Raw genomic sequence first — 16,849 nt, forward strand, 5'->3', positions numbered from 1 at the left:
ATGTTGCACTGAGCTAACTGGTCTTTTTTTTTTTTGTAAAGTTAAGCCATACTTTTGAGCGCCGCCTCACCGTGTCCATGGTTGTATTCAAGTTGCAATGCACAAACACACGCTTCTTGTGACTGCTGCTTCGTGGTTTTCAGCAGCAATTTTTTTCTGCTTGGCGGTCAGGGCATCGAACAATGGAATTGAAATTTAAACATTCAAACGGTTCGATGCCCAACCCTACAAATAACAGACATTAATAATCCCCATTTAGCCTTATATTCAAGTTGACATGGATTGATAGAACACATGCACGCATAGTTTGCCCCAAATGTAATTGAATATAATTCTCCATGTAGCAAAAGGACAGCATTTTACCCGCACCAATTCATATTTTTCAATGTTTTTTTTTCATACCAATGTTATCTTTAATTGTAACTTTATCTTCAATGTAAGTTACAACACATTCAGACTTGAGTTTGTTAGGTTCCCACCGTGGAAACCAAACTCTGTAATGAACTGGGACAATAAGCTTAACTCATTCACTCCCAGCCATTTTCACCGGAGCAAGGCCCTTCGCTCCCGGCCATTTTACTGGATTTTGACTGATTTTGCACGGCCCACAAAAAATTCTGTTCTATTGCTATATAAACATGGAACCCAGCAAAAGAAAGATTAGACTCTCTTCTTACAGCAGAAAAAAAAAGTAAGTTCATACATTATTTCATTCTTTAGAAATCAGCATTAGAAAATAGCTTAGTTTGAGCATTTTTCCAATTTCTGATGAAAAAACGGAGAAAATGAGCTTTTTGTAAACGCAAGAATTTCAAACATAATTTTGACTTTAACACGGCTATTTTTTGCTTCAGTGACATCCCAAATATCTGAATAATGTTTTCCTTTTACAAAATAACATGAACAATCAGCCAAATAGAGCTTTTCATAGCAAAGTAACAATTTATTCACACTTACCTAACTGAGAGATGACGTTTGGTGGCTGCGACAGCGGTTAAAGTTTTCCCTCATTGCCGACTGTCTCGTAAAGATGGATTTTTTTTTTAAAGTCTTTTTTTGTGGTGACCACTGTCTCGTTCACCAGGGGAACTTATGTTCCTGGGGGGTAACTGGTTTGGCCGTGCGCGTTTCCGTGCAGGACACTCGAGCGTGCGGTGGACGTGAAGCAGCAAGCTGCGGAGGGGCTCTGCTAACTTCCCTAATAAAGTTGTACTGTTTGAATTGAGTTGTGGGCTCTTAACAAATGCGCTACTGCCCTCCAGTGGCCAGTTTTATTGCTTTAGAATGGGTTTTGAGGCTTGTTTTTTGTTTTGGCGATAGATCGGAAGCTCTAGATGCTTCTTGTACAAAAAAACGCAAAAGACGTATAAATACGTAATCGGGACACTGAAGCATTTGGAAATAGAACGTATTTATACGGTTCTGGGAGCAAATGAGTTAAGATGGATACCCTCTATATTGTACATATGGCTATGTACAAGTTTCAACAATTCTTCGGGTACTTTTTGACTATATGTCACAATTACATTAGAAACCATTCAAAAAGGCTCACTGATGGCCTCACCTTTTATCATAGTGGTTAATTAGCTTTCACTATGATAGAAAATTGAAGGCGTTCCACAAAGTTTGCCACTATGTTCACTGATTTTAAAGTACATGCTAAATGAATGTCAAAATTGCCCGGCTTCTCGAAAGACCGAGCAGGCCGTGCTTTGTCAACACCTGCCTTTAAACTTTGTACTTTTCCAAGAAACATGGACTGAAAGATTGCCATTTTAATTTTTGTTTTTTTACATCTAGCCAAGCGCGAGAGTGCCCCCACACCACCTTCTCTTCCTGAACCAGCAATGTCAGAAGAGGCGATGGAAAAGAAGTCCACGGCCATCATCGATGAGTTCCTCCACATCAACGATTTTAATGTACCAAAAGCATTGAGACACGTGTGGAAATCATGTACAGCTGCAACATTTCAACTCCCCCCCCCCCCCCCCCCCCCCTACGCCACTTTAGGAGGCAACCCGGTGCGTAGATGAGCTAAAAAGCAGCAGCGCACTGCTCTACGTGTTTGTGCGGAAGGGCGTGGAATCCACACTGGAACGCAGCGCCAAAGCTCGTGAGCTGTTCGGCACGCTCCTGCCTAAACTCACCCTGGCTGGAACCTTGCCCATTCAGCAGTATTTTAAAGGGTGAGGCACTGCACGGCATTCGCTGCCGCACATTCAAAAATGACCGCAAAACTTGACCTGCTTGTGCTTTGGCAGGCTTTCACAGATCCTGGAGGTCGCTGACGACATGGCCATAGACATACCTCACATCTGGCTCTACTTGGCTGAAATCATCACCCCCATGCTCCTTGAGGGTGGCATTCCTATGGGGCAGCTCTTCAGGTTAGCTTCAGCCAAAAGGCGTGCACGGTTTTGAGAAATATTTGGTAGCTTGTTTGTCACGACGTTGTGCCAATTTAAAGGGAGCGACAACACTTAGGCTACGTTCATACTACAGGTCTTAATGCACGAATCCGATTTTTTCGTGTTTTTCCGACTCGAGTGAGGCATGAACTTGACGGTCTGAACGTGACAAGTCGCATAGAACGGGACCATTTCAAATCCGATCTGGGTCACTTTCGTATGTGGTCTAAATCCGATCTGGGCCACATTTTTCCAGACTGTCGCGGCGGTCTGTACTGTCCAGTCCCGCAAATCGGATTTCATGCAGCAATTACGTCATCAAATAGCAAGAGAGTCGTTACCGTAGCGATGCACCTGTTCGTTATTAGCGCCTAGCTTGCAGTGAACACAGCTTTCGGGGAAGGGCTGGGCTTCACAACAGTCATAAAAAATAAAAATGGGTTGAGGATAAGCCTGAGAATGCTCAGTTTTCTCTGTTACAAGTGAGCAATATTTCAACATTGCTTACACGGCCGAGAGTCGGGACAAACTGCCCGTATGTGTGTGTGACGTGCACGGACAGTGCGTGCATGCTATCGATCCATATAAACTTTGAATATAAGCCTAAACGGGGATTATTTATGTCTGTTATTTGTGTCCACCTTTTGAAAAGCAAAATATGATATCCCTGGAATGACGGATGACGTCTGTCATTTGTTTTGATGCTTCTGCGCATGCGGGTCTTCTTGCTTAGCGCGTGTCGGACTGCGAATTAGTGCGCATGCGTAATACTTGAACGGTCTCAATGGATAAAGGCAGTCTGAACGGGCACGCCAAAAAAACGGATATGACAAAAAATCGGATTCGTGCATTAAGACCTGTAGTATGAACGTAGCCTTAGTATAAATGACCCTCATGTGAAGCACAGTTGCTCAAGGTATTTAGGTAGTATGCATATAGTGGATTTCTGCGACCTCTGATCATGGTAAAAATGTTTTAATAAAATGACACCGCTTTTGAGCACAGCCATTTTTTAATATCAGTTATATCGCGCACATACATAGTGATATTCAGTCACAGGTGCTAGTGATAAAGGGAATAATTACATCACGTGGAAGGGTGGGAAATCGGCATTGATAAATGTCTACTCGCACTAATGGTTGCCACCCTCAATACCGTATTTTTCGAACTACAAGTCGCACCTGAGTATAAGTAGCACTAGCCATAAAATGCCCAAAGAAGAGAAAAAAAACATAAGTCGTACCGGAGTATAAGTCGCATTTTTGGGGACATTAACTTGGTAAAGTCCAACACATAGAACAGATCTGTCATCTTGAAAGGCAATTTAATATAAAAATTATGGCTGTCCCAAACGACTAATTTCCTCCCGATTAGTCAGACGACTATTTTTACGATTAGTCGACTAATGATTTTTTTTTTTTTTTTTTTTTTTAACTACTTCAATAATTACATTTTTGTTGAAGCTTATTAATTCACTAAAAACATTTTGGAACACTTAAATTCTTTATTAACGTATAAATAAATAACAAATATCAATAATAAATCACAAACAAAGAGGTCAAATGCTACTGGCATTAACTAGTGCAAAAAATGTAAACGGAAACGCTGTGACTTCACCTTTTTAACAGGAGTCAAAACAATTCTTACTCTTTTTGTGGTATGTCTTTAGTGTTCTAAATGTTAAAATTAATTGCAATAGGCCTCATGTCCCGGACAGTCATTTTCAGAATCATTTGTGTGAGTTCAGATGCTCTTTCTGGTGTGCATTCTGCATTTTTGGGGGAGGGGGAAAAATTGTTCAACTTTTGTTTGTTTTAACCTGAAAATAGATACAGCAGAGGGCACACTGAATTTAACTGAAATATTACCACAATTATTCTGAATGAAAGGCACACATAGTCATAGTAACACAAATTAAAATATATAGTATTAATTTTATGGTATACCACTATATGTATATACACAATAATACTTTATAATATAAACATTAGTGCAGTCATGGATAACAGTAAGCAGGCCAGTGCTGTTTCCATATATATTTTTATTATATTATGTATATTCAGGATATATGTATATATTTTCCCCAAGTGGGAGCTTCCGTGATCCTAATAGATTCAATAATAATTTTTTAAAAATATCAATGACTTATATTTTATATATAAATATTATTAAATAAAAATGCGCGTTGATACGACGCACATAAATGCAACTTCCATTTTTAAAAAATCGTTAGAAAGTTGTAAGGACTTACAATCCGCTCGCGTGGTGTTTCTTGTTGTCATCTGAAATTACACTTGGGTGGTGGTGCTTCAAGTGTTCGTTCATAGCCGACGTGCTACCGTGGTATGCGAACTCAGCTTAGCAAAGAGTACACACAGAGGCACCCTCCATATTTTCCGTGAAATAATTCCAGGCTCTGGCTATTGTGGTCCGTTTTTTTGGCTTTATACCGCTTTCACGTGTTACCAATTCTGCCCTTTTTGGTAATTGGCGGTGTTTTCAACTCCTCGCCGTAGTGAGGCGTGAACCGGCGATTCACTTGGCTCGTTGTCGTCAGTTTTTCCGATTTCCTCCTCAGGAAGGCGGCGGCGTGCATAAAAACGGCGAAAGCCGTCGGATGGCTCTTTATGGATACTTTTAATTGACCAAAACAAAAATGTGGGGGATGCAGCCACTCAACTACGCGCACTTTCCCAACTCCCCGATCTCGCTCCCTCTCTCTCGCTCGCCCACTTTCTTCCTCTTTGCTCAATCTGACAATGCCGGTCACATTGAAATGACAGCGGCCCCCTTGGGAGTGCCAGTAACAACCGCTTGCATCGCGAGCGCCTGCTATTCTAAACTTTATCCGCATGTAATTTTTTTTAACCCGTCATTACCCGTCGACGGTATGTTTTGCCCGTCGACGCACTTACGTCATCGATGGCGTTGACTAGTCGGGACAGCTCTAATAGAAATACAATAGAGAACAACATGCTGAATAAGTGTACAGTGCATGAACAACGAAATTCGAATATACTGTCCTCACCAGGACGCTACGGCTCGGTCCTGGCTATACAGCGAGCTAAACTCCCAAATGACTATGCTTGACGTCCGTATAATTTGCGTAATCAATTTCGTCCTCGATACCAAACAGGTTTGCATCAACGTAAATATATGATAATTAAGTGCTGTTACAGCAATGACACAAACGGTTGGCATGCGTTCGCTAGCATTAGCACATCGTTCAAACAACCACACAACTGGCTTTGAGTCCAATCGCGGGTAGAAAACACACAACAACATTAAAGATGATACACACAGGCGTTGCCTCTGTAGAGGTATTTTACAAGCATAAACAATGAACGTAGGTTTCTCTCTTGCTAACTCGCCCACTCACTCAAGCTGCGTAGCTGTCAGTCTCAGGCATGAAAATCTCACCTTTCGGCGAAATTCGCCGTTTTGAAGTCAAAAAGGGCGACCTACGTGAATTGCGTAGATCCGAGGAGAAATTCTTTTTGGGAGGAGGGGGGGGGTCGGGAGGTTTTATTTAATTATTATTATTATCATCATGTGATTAACTTAGTACGTAAACTGAGCACTTAAGAACACAGTCAGCAAATCCTTCTAGATGCTTCGCTGACGAGAACCAATCATCGGCCCAAGCTGCGTTCCATTATTCCAAACGCGCGCACTCCTTACGCGTGTACATGGAGTGCTCGGAGAGCCTTCGGTTGCATTGCAAAGCAGCGAAAACAAAAAGCAGGCCTTATCCACATCGGGGCAGACCAGAGCGCAGCATACACACTTGCCTGTATTTGCCAGCAGATTGAATTTGGTGAGTAATGGTTTCAATCGTTTTCACGTTTTGCGATATAAAAAAGTTACTGCCATTCGTTGCAGCTTGCGTTGAACACTGCCAGAGCTAGCCAAATCTCCCATGAAAAAAAATAGCTCCCGTTAAATTGGCGTCAAGCTTGTGTATTTAGCGGTAATGTAAACGAAGAAACACACTGTTGAGTCAAATTAAGCGGCATTCTCTCGGATGGAGGGGGCGCCTCACATCGCTCCCGTCGTCCGCCGGAGACGCGTTATTTTCGGCTTGGATTTGAGCTGACGGCCGGTGTCGGCACAACAGCGGCCCGACGAGTGGTGAGAATGAGTCCTGCTTCTTAAAGCTTTTCAGAAATACAGGGATCCCTCGTTTTTCGCGGTTAATGGGGACCAGAACCCGCCGCAATAAGTGAAAACCGCGAATTATAAACACAATTACAATGTTATTTTTCTATAAGATTTTTATGTCATTGCTTTATTAATCATTAGGTGCTAGAGTTAAGTATGAATAATGAAATAATAGTTTTAAGAAAACTGTGCTGTTGGTGGCTCAGTGACCATCTGATGTGGTTTGTTCTCAGATGAACAAGTTGAGGAAGGAAGTTTTGATGCAGAGGTTGAAGGAAGAAAAGAGGCAGACTGACTGAGTCACAGCCAGAAAGTGTTGATGACAGTTTTGATTTCTATTCACTGTTGCCCCCTCCCAATTAAAGTATGTCACAGTCGCATCCAATTATTATCTAAAGCTGGTTAAAATTTAAGTTATGTTGTTTTAAGGTGTATTAAATACTTGTTCATGTGCCCCTTTTGATCTACGAGCACCCACCCCTCCACCGGTCTCTGCACGGCCCTGCTGAAACACAGTGTGGGTCGACAGAGCTCAATATTTTGTTGGGGTGTACAATACAGTGTACTGGAACATATTTCCTCCACACCCTTCTCACCTTTTTAACCCCTGACCCATTTTCATGCCTGCCGTCTTCTTCTGGCGTGTGAGCGGTTTTCTTCACGTAAACAAGTGCGAATGCGCCCTCACGTGGGCGTGAAAGCGCCACAAACTAAAAGCATGCATTTCAATATAAAAAAGTCAATAATACAACTGAACATGCATTGCCGAAGGCAGAACGCAAACGTGGCCATAGCTATTAAGTTATTCAGATAACTATAGCATAAAGAACATGCTAACAAGTTTACCAAACCATCAGTGTCACTCCAAAACACCAAAATAACATGTGAAATGATATCATAATGTGTTAATAATTTCACACATAAGTCGCTCCTGACTTTAAGTCGCACCCCCAGCCAAACTATGAAAAAAAACTGCGTTATAGTCTGAAAAATACAGCAAATGCAGGCTTTTATTTGTTTTTCTTTGCTATTACGATCACATAAATAGGGGTTTTTCAATTTATGAAAGAAAGTTTTGTCCACTGGGGTGGACATGATGACGCTGTTGTCAGTCGCTTGAAAAGGACATTATGCACTCCTAATTGTAAAGTATAAATCTTGATTGTGTCTTAATTGCTCCTCCAGTGAGATCTCCAAGCCTCTCCTACCACAAGGGAAGGCCGGCGTGCTACTGGTGCAAGTCCTTCATTTGCTCTGCAAAGGAATGGTGTGTTGTCAAATGTTTTTTGTTTGTTTTTCTTTTTTTGAGTGTTGTGTAGGAGCGCATTTTGAGAGGCTGTGTCACTGGTTTCAAATTTTTCCCATCTTTCTGCTAGACTCATAGTAAGGTTGGGGCCCTGTGGAAAGAGGCAGGGCTAAACTGGAACGACTTCCTGCCCAAGAATGATGACGTCAACAAGTTTGTCACTGAGCAGGTGAAGCGTGGTCTTTCCTTGGGGGCATATATTTCAAAATATGTATTTTCATATGAAGTACTTTTTACAAGCCTCAAAAATGTGTGACGACACGATTAAGATGGGATTTTTAGAAAAATATATATCGGGTGTGTATTGCCTCATATCTGGCGATACAATTCGTATCACGATTCACAGTTCACGATTCGATCCCCAATTTCCGATAGTATAAGGCAATGATTGAGATATTTGTATTTCACTTTAGAAAAAGACAAATCAAAATGGACATGAAAAAAAAAAGTCCATTTTGATTGATGTAAATATTTGATTAATATAAGTATACGTTTATCATAAAAGTACATTTATATCAATTTATTCCTGAAATCTCATCCAGCACTAAGGTAAAAATGTTTTCTGTTTGAACAATATATGGCTTTCATTGTAACATTTTTTTTAGTGCAAGCCTGCTTAAATGAAGGATTCTAAATACTCCATGCCTCCGTTTTTGCAGGAAAAGCCAAAATGAGCCCAAATTTCTGACTTATAAAAGGACTAATCATAGTAAAACGACTGAAAGTACTTTCTGCCATTGCTGAGGTGTGCAGCAGCACACATCCAACGTCAGCTAATGTTACTGTTTACATTGACTGATGCTGAGCTACTATAGACCCTACCCACGTGACGTCACAACTCCTTCCTCCTGACTGGTGCCGCCCAATTGTCCGTCAACACATCAGGTTTCCCTGTTACGGCTACGTACATTCCTCCTATTTACGACGTGTTTTTCTGCTCGTTAACATTAATAATAAAAATGGTGAAGGCGTGTGTGGCGGTCGGTTGCAATAACAGAGAAGATAGACGGAGAAGACGGAGAGACTTGAAGTTCTACCGGATTCCGAGAGACCCGGAGAGAAGAGAGCAAGATGGGCTGCTGCAATTCGACGAGAAAACTGGGCTCCAAACGATTACCACAGATTATGTAGTAGTCATTTTATATCTGGTAAGATGCATTTAATATATATTTAGAGGGTTTTGGGCTGACAGCCACAATTAAGATCATTGCTAGGCTAATCGCCGACAACATACACGTATGTATGTAGTGAGAGTGCTATCGCTAAACCATATAAACATTAAAAGCCCTAACTCCATTGACAAACGACATGAAATACATTAGACTTGACCGTGGATGTTAGCAATAACAAAAGATTTTGAATTGAAAATTTCGTAACTCACCTTTCCAAGCACAAGATAGATTCCTGCCGAATTTTCGTGGACGAGGACCTGTTTCACCCAACCAGCAACGAAGTATTTATAAGCCTCCAAGCTCTTAAAGTTTTTCAAACTTTCGTGAGAATAGGCTGATTTTGTGTGGACAAGATAGTTGTACAGTTCAGGGTAGCTAGCAGATGTCAGGCAAATACGGCGGAGACAGCGGGTCGAAAAACATCGATTTAGGCATCAAATATGGATCTGGTGAATGGATAAACTGAAGCTTTTCCACATAACGCCTTTTATGCAACGCATCAAGTGAGTTTACGGCATCCGAAAGCACCGGGTCTTCCATGACATGCATTATAAATTGCTCGATCAATTGAGACCATTGATAATACAGACACAAAATGACGGATAAGTGGGCGGAATCATACAGCGAGCACGTGATTTTGTGACGTCGGTGGGTAGGGTCTATAGATGTGTAAACACCCCAGTATTGGCGGCCAACCACTAGAGTGCGACGTACACAAACCTTTACTCGGATTTGTCTAATTTGGTTATTTCAACAAGACTGCAAGGCAAGCTGTTGCACGCTACCAACTACTGGACAGAAGTAGAAGTGCAGCCACTGAATTGTTTGTCCACCAAAAACATGTAAGGAGAGACTGAGGACTGATTTTGAAACGATACGAGTATTGCGTGACGAAGTATTGCCAGTATCGTAATATATTTATTCTGTTAATTAAAAAAAAAAAAAAAAAAAACGTTAGTCGTAATTACTTTTATAACATTATTTAAGAAAAAAAAAAAAACTTAAGTCATAAGTAGGGTGACCATATTTTGATTTCCAAAAAAGAGGACACTCGGCCCGGCCTCGAGATACTTGAATTTTACTCGAAGTTCACTCAAAGATGCCTATATCACTTTAATATATTTAAAGTGTGCCCCTTAGTCTGGATGGAAAAATGCAGTTTGAAAAAAAAATAATGACTTAAAAAAAAAATTATATATATATATATAAAATGCAGACCCATAGAAGTGTAGTCCAGTCAATCCACAGACACACAGTAGGCTATGTGCCAACTAAACATTTTTATAAATTACTATCACGACAATTGTCCTTGACAAATTGTTATCCCCATTCAATTGATATTCTCATTCAATGTTCTAGATTGCACACAAACAAAAACCAAAATAAACTGACAAACTATTCAACCAGCATGTTTCCAAACGTAGCAGTTCAAAACTACGTTTCCCATAATGCCTAGCGCGGTTTAGCTTACTGATAGCTAGCTGAGGCAAAAATCAAACTTTGCTATAAAAGTTTACAATCATCGGCAGCGCAACGATGCGACACCAAACGTGATTTTACAGTCAAAGCTCCGACAGAAGTCAACAGTTGCCATTATATATGTATTTATCGCAAACTTAACTTAAACTTAACTGGGCAGCCGTTGTGGCCAAGTCGTCAACCCAGTAGATGGCGGTAATGCCTCATGATAGGGGTAAACTGCCAACAAAAACAAGAAGTACTCCTTCCCTCCCTACTACTAGGAGCCATGTCATCGCAGACAGGCGCTGCCACCCAGTGGCCGGAGGAATTTTCTTCAAATTGGTCCCGTGAAAAATCATAAAAACCAGACATTTTTATGAATTTATAAAACCCGCCCGGACCACGAGGATACTACATGAAAGTAGAACTTGTCCGGGCAAAAGAGGACGTTTGGTCACCCTAGTCATAAGTAGGGATGTCCAATCGCATATTTTTGCACCCGAGTCACCCACCTGATTATGCAAGTCTCTATTTTGTTACTTTTTAACCCTTAAAAAATTATATATGTAATCTATTAAAAACCTGATCCTTTTCACCCTATTACGTTCCTCTGAAAAATGGCCTTCTAGTCATATTATGCTATATACAACCCACAAATGTCATGTCATCAATGACATTTTAGCTTAAACTCCTACCAGTATTCTGGTCTCATCACAGACCGAATCATGAGCTCTGTTGTTTTTACTCTTTATCAGCAAGTGGAGTTCACAACCGGAGAGGGGCAGTCCAAGGAGAGTACTAAAAAGGCACTAAGTGGAGATGAGCTTCGGCAAGAGCTTGAGCGCCTCCTCCGCGATAAGGCCAGCGACCAGCGCCTCAAAGACTGGGTGGAGGTGCGTAGTCAAGCGCATATTTTTATTTTTCTATTATTTTATTAACCCATTTAGAGTTATTCATGACAAATTTGACAGTTTCTTAAATTACCAATCATGTCAATCTTTCTCCCCTATTGTCTTCAAGGCCAATCTGGATGAGCAGCAGAGGTCCTCCAACCAGTTCGTACGTGCACTCATGACCGCCACGTGCCAGTTGGCCATCACAGGTAGGACTTCCACGGATTTTGTACATTTGAAAAGGTCTCTTTTTAAGTGTCTGCCTTGCAGGAGACCCGTACAAGGTGGACTTGCCGCTGATCAACAGTCGAGCCTCCCTGCTGCAACACTTCCTGAATGACGAACAGAAGGAGCTACAGGCGCTCTACGCCCTGCAGGCGCTCATGGTGCAAATGGAGCAACCTGCGAGTGAGTGGTTCACCGTCGCTATTGTTCAAGCTTCCTTAAGCCCCACTGTTGGCTCATTCGCTGCCGCAGTGTTCATACTGGGATATTTTCCATTGAACTCATTCGCTGCCATGGATAATGAAACAACCAATCCATTTGTACTGTAAATCATCAAAGTGGATTGGACATCTATTGCTATCCATGGCACCAATTGAGATTGAAGGGGATTTAAAACCCTTTAAAGAGCATACGAGAGGAGAAAAAAAGTCTTAAATGGCATTATTATGTGAATTAGAATCATATGTTGAGACGATTCGACTATATACAACAATTTAGCAAAGCGCAGATGACGAGAAATTAGTCTTTTAATCTGCCGGTTAGCCACGCCTACCATTATAGGGCTTTAGCGTCCCCAATAGGAGGATGACGTCAGCGAGAGACTGGGCTCATCGGTTTTACGATTCAGCCCATTGAGGGGGAATTATTCAGAATGAGGAAAACGCGACAAAGAGAGCCGCAAAATGTCATTGTTTCAGTCTCTCTACTCCAATATTTTTACAGGATATTCTTTTTATCCAAGTATTTTTCCCCAATAGCTATATAAATGGCTTGAGAAGGACCAGTAAGCCCGTCGAGGGGGAACTATTGACGAGGAAAACGCGACGAGAGCTGCAAAATGTCATTGTTTCTGTCTCTTCAATATTTTTACAAGATATTCTTTTTATCCAAGTATTTCCCCAATTGCTAAATAAATGGCATGGTCATGACAAATAACAGTCTTGTGCTAAATGGAATATGAAATAATAAAAATGCATTTATTCAGGACGACATGGCAAAATTACTCCATAATGGTCAAAACTGTCGACTTCACCTTTACAGTCGCACGTCGCGAACGATATTTTATTACACGTAAATCGGACATATGTCATTTCCCTTCCCGGCTTCGGAGAATGTAAACAAACCAAAAGGCGTGACAGCTAGCCGACATGCTAACCTGAACCGAGTGATGTTTCAAAGTCTTCGAAGCGGAAAATCACACATAACTAGCCTGGATTTATTGACATGACGACTGGGTTGTCGATTGTCTTTGCGGATCGGCAAACCGCCCGGCGGAGAGCAATTTACAGTTCATTCCCCGGAGGAGGGTGGCTGCAGTTGTTGTGCAGCTAACGTGCTGCTAATGTGCATGAGGAGAGCTTTTTACATGCCTATCAATGAGCAAACGTAAGTAGTCCTTTATTTAAAGATAGTTTGTAGTGTTTACTTTGTAATCGCTGTATTCGTATTTGACATAATACAAAACAAGATGTTCACTCACTTCCTCGTAAGTCCAATGGTCCCACAGTAAATATCCACGGTGAATGGGAACATTTTGAAACTCCAAAAAGGCGCATACGCCTCTCCCTCATACAGAATGATTTTTCTGTAGCCGTTTGGCTGGCGTGATGCGAAAAATAAACGTATTAATCCGCAAAATCAGCTAAATCCTTCGTCCTCATACACAACAGTACTCTGTTATAGTGAAGAGGACGTCTTTTATAGTACACGTCACAGCGCCCTCCTCCTCAATGCAAGACGGAAGTCGCTCATTTTCATGGCGCGGGATTAAAAAAACTAAATAAATATAGCGATCGCTTCCACACGCATCCAAGCGGTCCATATCATTCAGGAGCATAAAATACTGCGAGTACAGTGGTACCTCTACATACGATCGCTTCCACACACGAACTTTTCGACATCCGACGTAAAATTTGACTCGCCATTTGTTTCTACATCTGACGACATGCTCGAAATACGACAATGGCAGCACCGCAGACGAATGCACGGCGGATTTTCTTGTGTGACAAATCAACACTGGTTTCAGAAAAGGTTGGTACAGGTGGTGAAACAAGGAAAAAGTTGACGCTTACCCTTTAAATGAAGATGCAAATGACAGAAAAATATGAGCGTAGGGTGGGCATCCGTGAAATGGCTCAACAATACATCTCCACGGTCGTCCTCCGACCATCGTTCGCCAGTCTTTATAAATTAAGCTGACAATTCTTGTTGTGGTAACATCTCCAGAGAAATCGCCAACTTCGCCGCGTTTTTATCATTTATTTCACAACTTATTCAAAACAAAAACACCTTCTGTCTGCCGCAATTGACGGTTTTCTCAAGAAAACATTCAAAGTGAAAGTGAAACTCAAGCTCACCGGTCTGTCTCTGGCACGTCAGCCCCGCGGTGCGTTCAGGGTCAGCAAAAAACGTCCGCCACATTAGAACCCGATTCGTTACATTAATACAGGAATTATTATTATTATTATTATTCCGATTTTGATTTATAATTTATTTGTTTTGCTATGTGTAATTGCCATTTGTAATAGTACCAGCAGTATTTTTAAGGATTTAGTGAAGGTTTTTGGGCTGTGGAACGAATTAATGGAATTATAATGTATTCCTATGGGAAAATCCTGCTCGACATATGACCATTTCGACTTACAAACAAGGTCCTGGAACGGATTAACTTCGTATGTAGCGGTACCACTGTATTATGAAATAAACATGCTTTTACGTGTCACATGCACTTTAAGGTCCAGGCCTATTTTGTCCGATCTTGTATGCCTTGTCTGTTGCCTTTATATTTCAAAGAAAAACATGTTCGGCACTTGTTCGTTACCCGGGGACTACCTCAATTTTGAAATGGGTCTGGAACAGTCATTTTTGTTGGCTTCAAGTGGGAGAGATGACTTTAGATGGTTGTGGAGGTCCAAGTATTTGTTAAATGAGATTCTCTGTATAAAGATGTCCCTTTGGATGTTGACTGTGCGGGTTTCTGCGTGCAGACCTCCTGCGCATGTTCTTCGACGCGCTGTACGACGCCGACGTCATCAAGGAGGATGCCTTCTACAAGTGGGAGTCGAGCAAAGACGCTGCGGAGCAGAACGGCAAAGGCGTGGCCCTCAAGTCCGTCACCGCCTTCTTCACTTGGCTGCGCGAGCCCGAAGAAGAGTCCGATAAGGACTGAAGACCGCTGCTCACTGCTGGCAACGAGGAGGATAAAGTGGTAGCGGTAGAGATTCAAGGGACGATTTTGCCCACGAGGCAGACTCAAAATCAGAAATCCTCAATGAGGATAAATATCTTTTTTTTTCCCCCTTCGTTTTGGAGTGATGAACTCGGCAAACAATCATTTCCCTCCTTCCTTCTTCACTGTTCCCCAACCACCAACCTGCTCTCTTCATGAAACACTCGAAAAGTCCTTCAAACAGAACAGATCACGCAGGTTCCGACATGTCCCCCTTGTTCCCGTACTTCACCACACAATTTCGCCACACCGCAGACCGATGAGCTGTTTTCTGCCCAATCTGTGAGATGATTGTCACTTTTTCTTCCTGGGATTTTAAGAGGACAGACGGACAGGCGCGCGCGGTCGGTGTGATCTCAATGCTTCCTCGTCATTGCACCGACTGACTCTTGGTCTTTGTTTTCCTTCCGCTGCGGAGGGACACTTCACCACCCAATCGCCATTAAAACTTGAAATCTACAGAAATCGACTTGATTAATTATATAAAGTTAAAACAGAAAATATCCAGAAGCCTTTTTCTACATTAAGTGGGAAACTCCTTTCTGGAGCATTCTGTAAATATATACTAATTAAAACCTATTTTTTTCCTTATGTTTTTTTTTTTTTTTTTTTTGGTGGTTATTTTTGAGATAATGCAGTTGTCCGGATGCAGAGAGGTGCTTTAGATAATCCTTTGATTATTAGTTTTATTGGAATTTTGTAAATATATTTTTTTGCTTTCTTTATTTAAGAAATGATGGCTTCTTTTGCATCGGAAACTGGAAAGACGAACATTGCAAATAAAGGACTTAAGTTGCAGTGAAGTTTTTTTATTTTTTCAGATAATTCTGATTCATATAATTTTAGTTCTTAAAAGAACCGACAACACTCGCATCCCAGCAGAAAGAATACTGTTTAATAAATTGAAAGGGGAAAAAGTTTTTCTAATTTGTGCGAGTAGAGGAAAAAACGTAAATATTAAGCCAGTATTTCCAGAAAGCCCAGAAAATGTTTTATCAGTGCAGATACTATTTTAGCCAATCAAATGTGAGTATCCAAAATTCCTTGCTATGTCAGTAATTCCCATTATCACGTGCACCTTCCTTGTTGTCAATATACAGTACTCATTTATCACTTTCAAATGTGCTGGAGTATCGATGTGTGTGTGTAGGTAGATATAACAGACCTGACATTGCAATTTGGATACAGTTCTAAAATAGTCTTTCACATGAAGGTCATTTATACTGTTATACTTTCCTTTAACTATTTGTCTACCACTAGATGTAGAACATTTGAATGAGTGGGATTACAGTGATAATTCATTATTCTAATTTACAAGATCCTAAGAATATATTTTCAAATAAGAAAATACAAGACTTACTACTTATTACTATTTTTTTTTTTTTTAATGTTTTTTCAAATGTATGACCTAAGAATTAACTTTCTCCCATCAAAAATTACAACTTCAAAAATTACAACTAATATGCTCTATTTTAGGTCAGTTTTTTTATTTTTATAAAAAGCCCTATAACTGCTTACTCTGAACCCATGCATTACATACATATGTATTTAGAGTTGGGCATCGTTTGAAATTGAACGATTCCGATTCTGATTCCACGTTTTGATTCCGGTTCAGAACGATTCCGATTATTTTAAGAGGCAGGGTCCAAAAAAAAAATTCAAAATACAAAAAAATTTGCATAGTTTATATTAAAGTCTTAACTTCTCAATGTTTTTTGAAATTAAATGAACATCTCACAGGGCTAATTATAACTTGTATATAAATATCAGTCCTTAAACTCGACCAATTTTTTTCCCGCTCGGCGGTCAGGGCATCGAATCAAGGAATCAAAATTTTAAAATTCGAACGATTCCGGGAGCATCGGAGTCTTAAAACCGGTTCCAATCGATGCTCGATGCCCAACCCTATATACAGTATACATCAGGGTTCACTGAATCGGGACCTCGGTGCCACTATTCCTGTCGTGTTTTCCATGTCTCCCTCCTCCAACACA

General features: G+C 40.9%; 1 protein-coding gene across 7 annotated transcripts in view; it reads left to right on the plus strand.

The window, feature by feature from the left end:
• Positions 1-15,920, plus strand: part of eif4g1a (eukaryotic translation initiation factor 4 gamma, 1a) — a 48,328-nt gene extending 32,408 nt beyond the window's left edge. For 2 of the 7 annotated variants that reach the window (XM_057857089.1, XM_057857091.1), the window contains 9 exons: positions 1,801-1,919; positions 2,011-2,186; positions 2,262-2,387; positions 7,755-7,836; positions 7,946-8,044; positions 11,264-11,401; positions 11,529-11,610; positions 11,672-11,809; positions 14,614-15,915. In XM_057857089.1, the coding sequence (XP_057713072.1) occupies positions 1,801-1,919; positions 2,011-2,186; positions 2,262-2,387; positions 7,755-7,836; positions 7,946-8,044; positions 11,264-11,401; positions 11,529-11,610; positions 11,672-11,809; positions 14,614-14,795 (1,142 nt within the window). In that variant the 3' untranslated portion in view covers positions 14,796-15,915. Of the gene's footprint in view, positions 1-1,800; positions 1,920-2,010; positions 2,187-2,261; positions 2,388-7,754; positions 7,837-7,945; positions 8,045-11,263; positions 11,402-11,528; positions 11,611-11,671; positions 11,810-14,613 lie in introns of all 7 variants that reach the window. The other 5 variants (XM_057857090.1, XM_057857088.1, XM_057857087.1 and 2 more) reach the window with 5 other exon arrangements.
• The last annotated feature ends 929 nt before the right edge of the window (positions 15,921-16,849 follow it).

This window comes from Corythoichthys intestinalis, chromosome 14 (assembly GCF_030265065.1).
Source record: "Corythoichthys intestinalis isolate RoL2023-P3 chromosome 14, ASM3026506v1, whole genome shotgun sequence".
In the NCBI taxonomy this organism is placed as follows: domain Eukaryota; kingdom Metazoa; phylum Chordata; class Actinopteri; order Syngnathiformes; family Syngnathidae; genus Corythoichthys; species Corythoichthys intestinalis.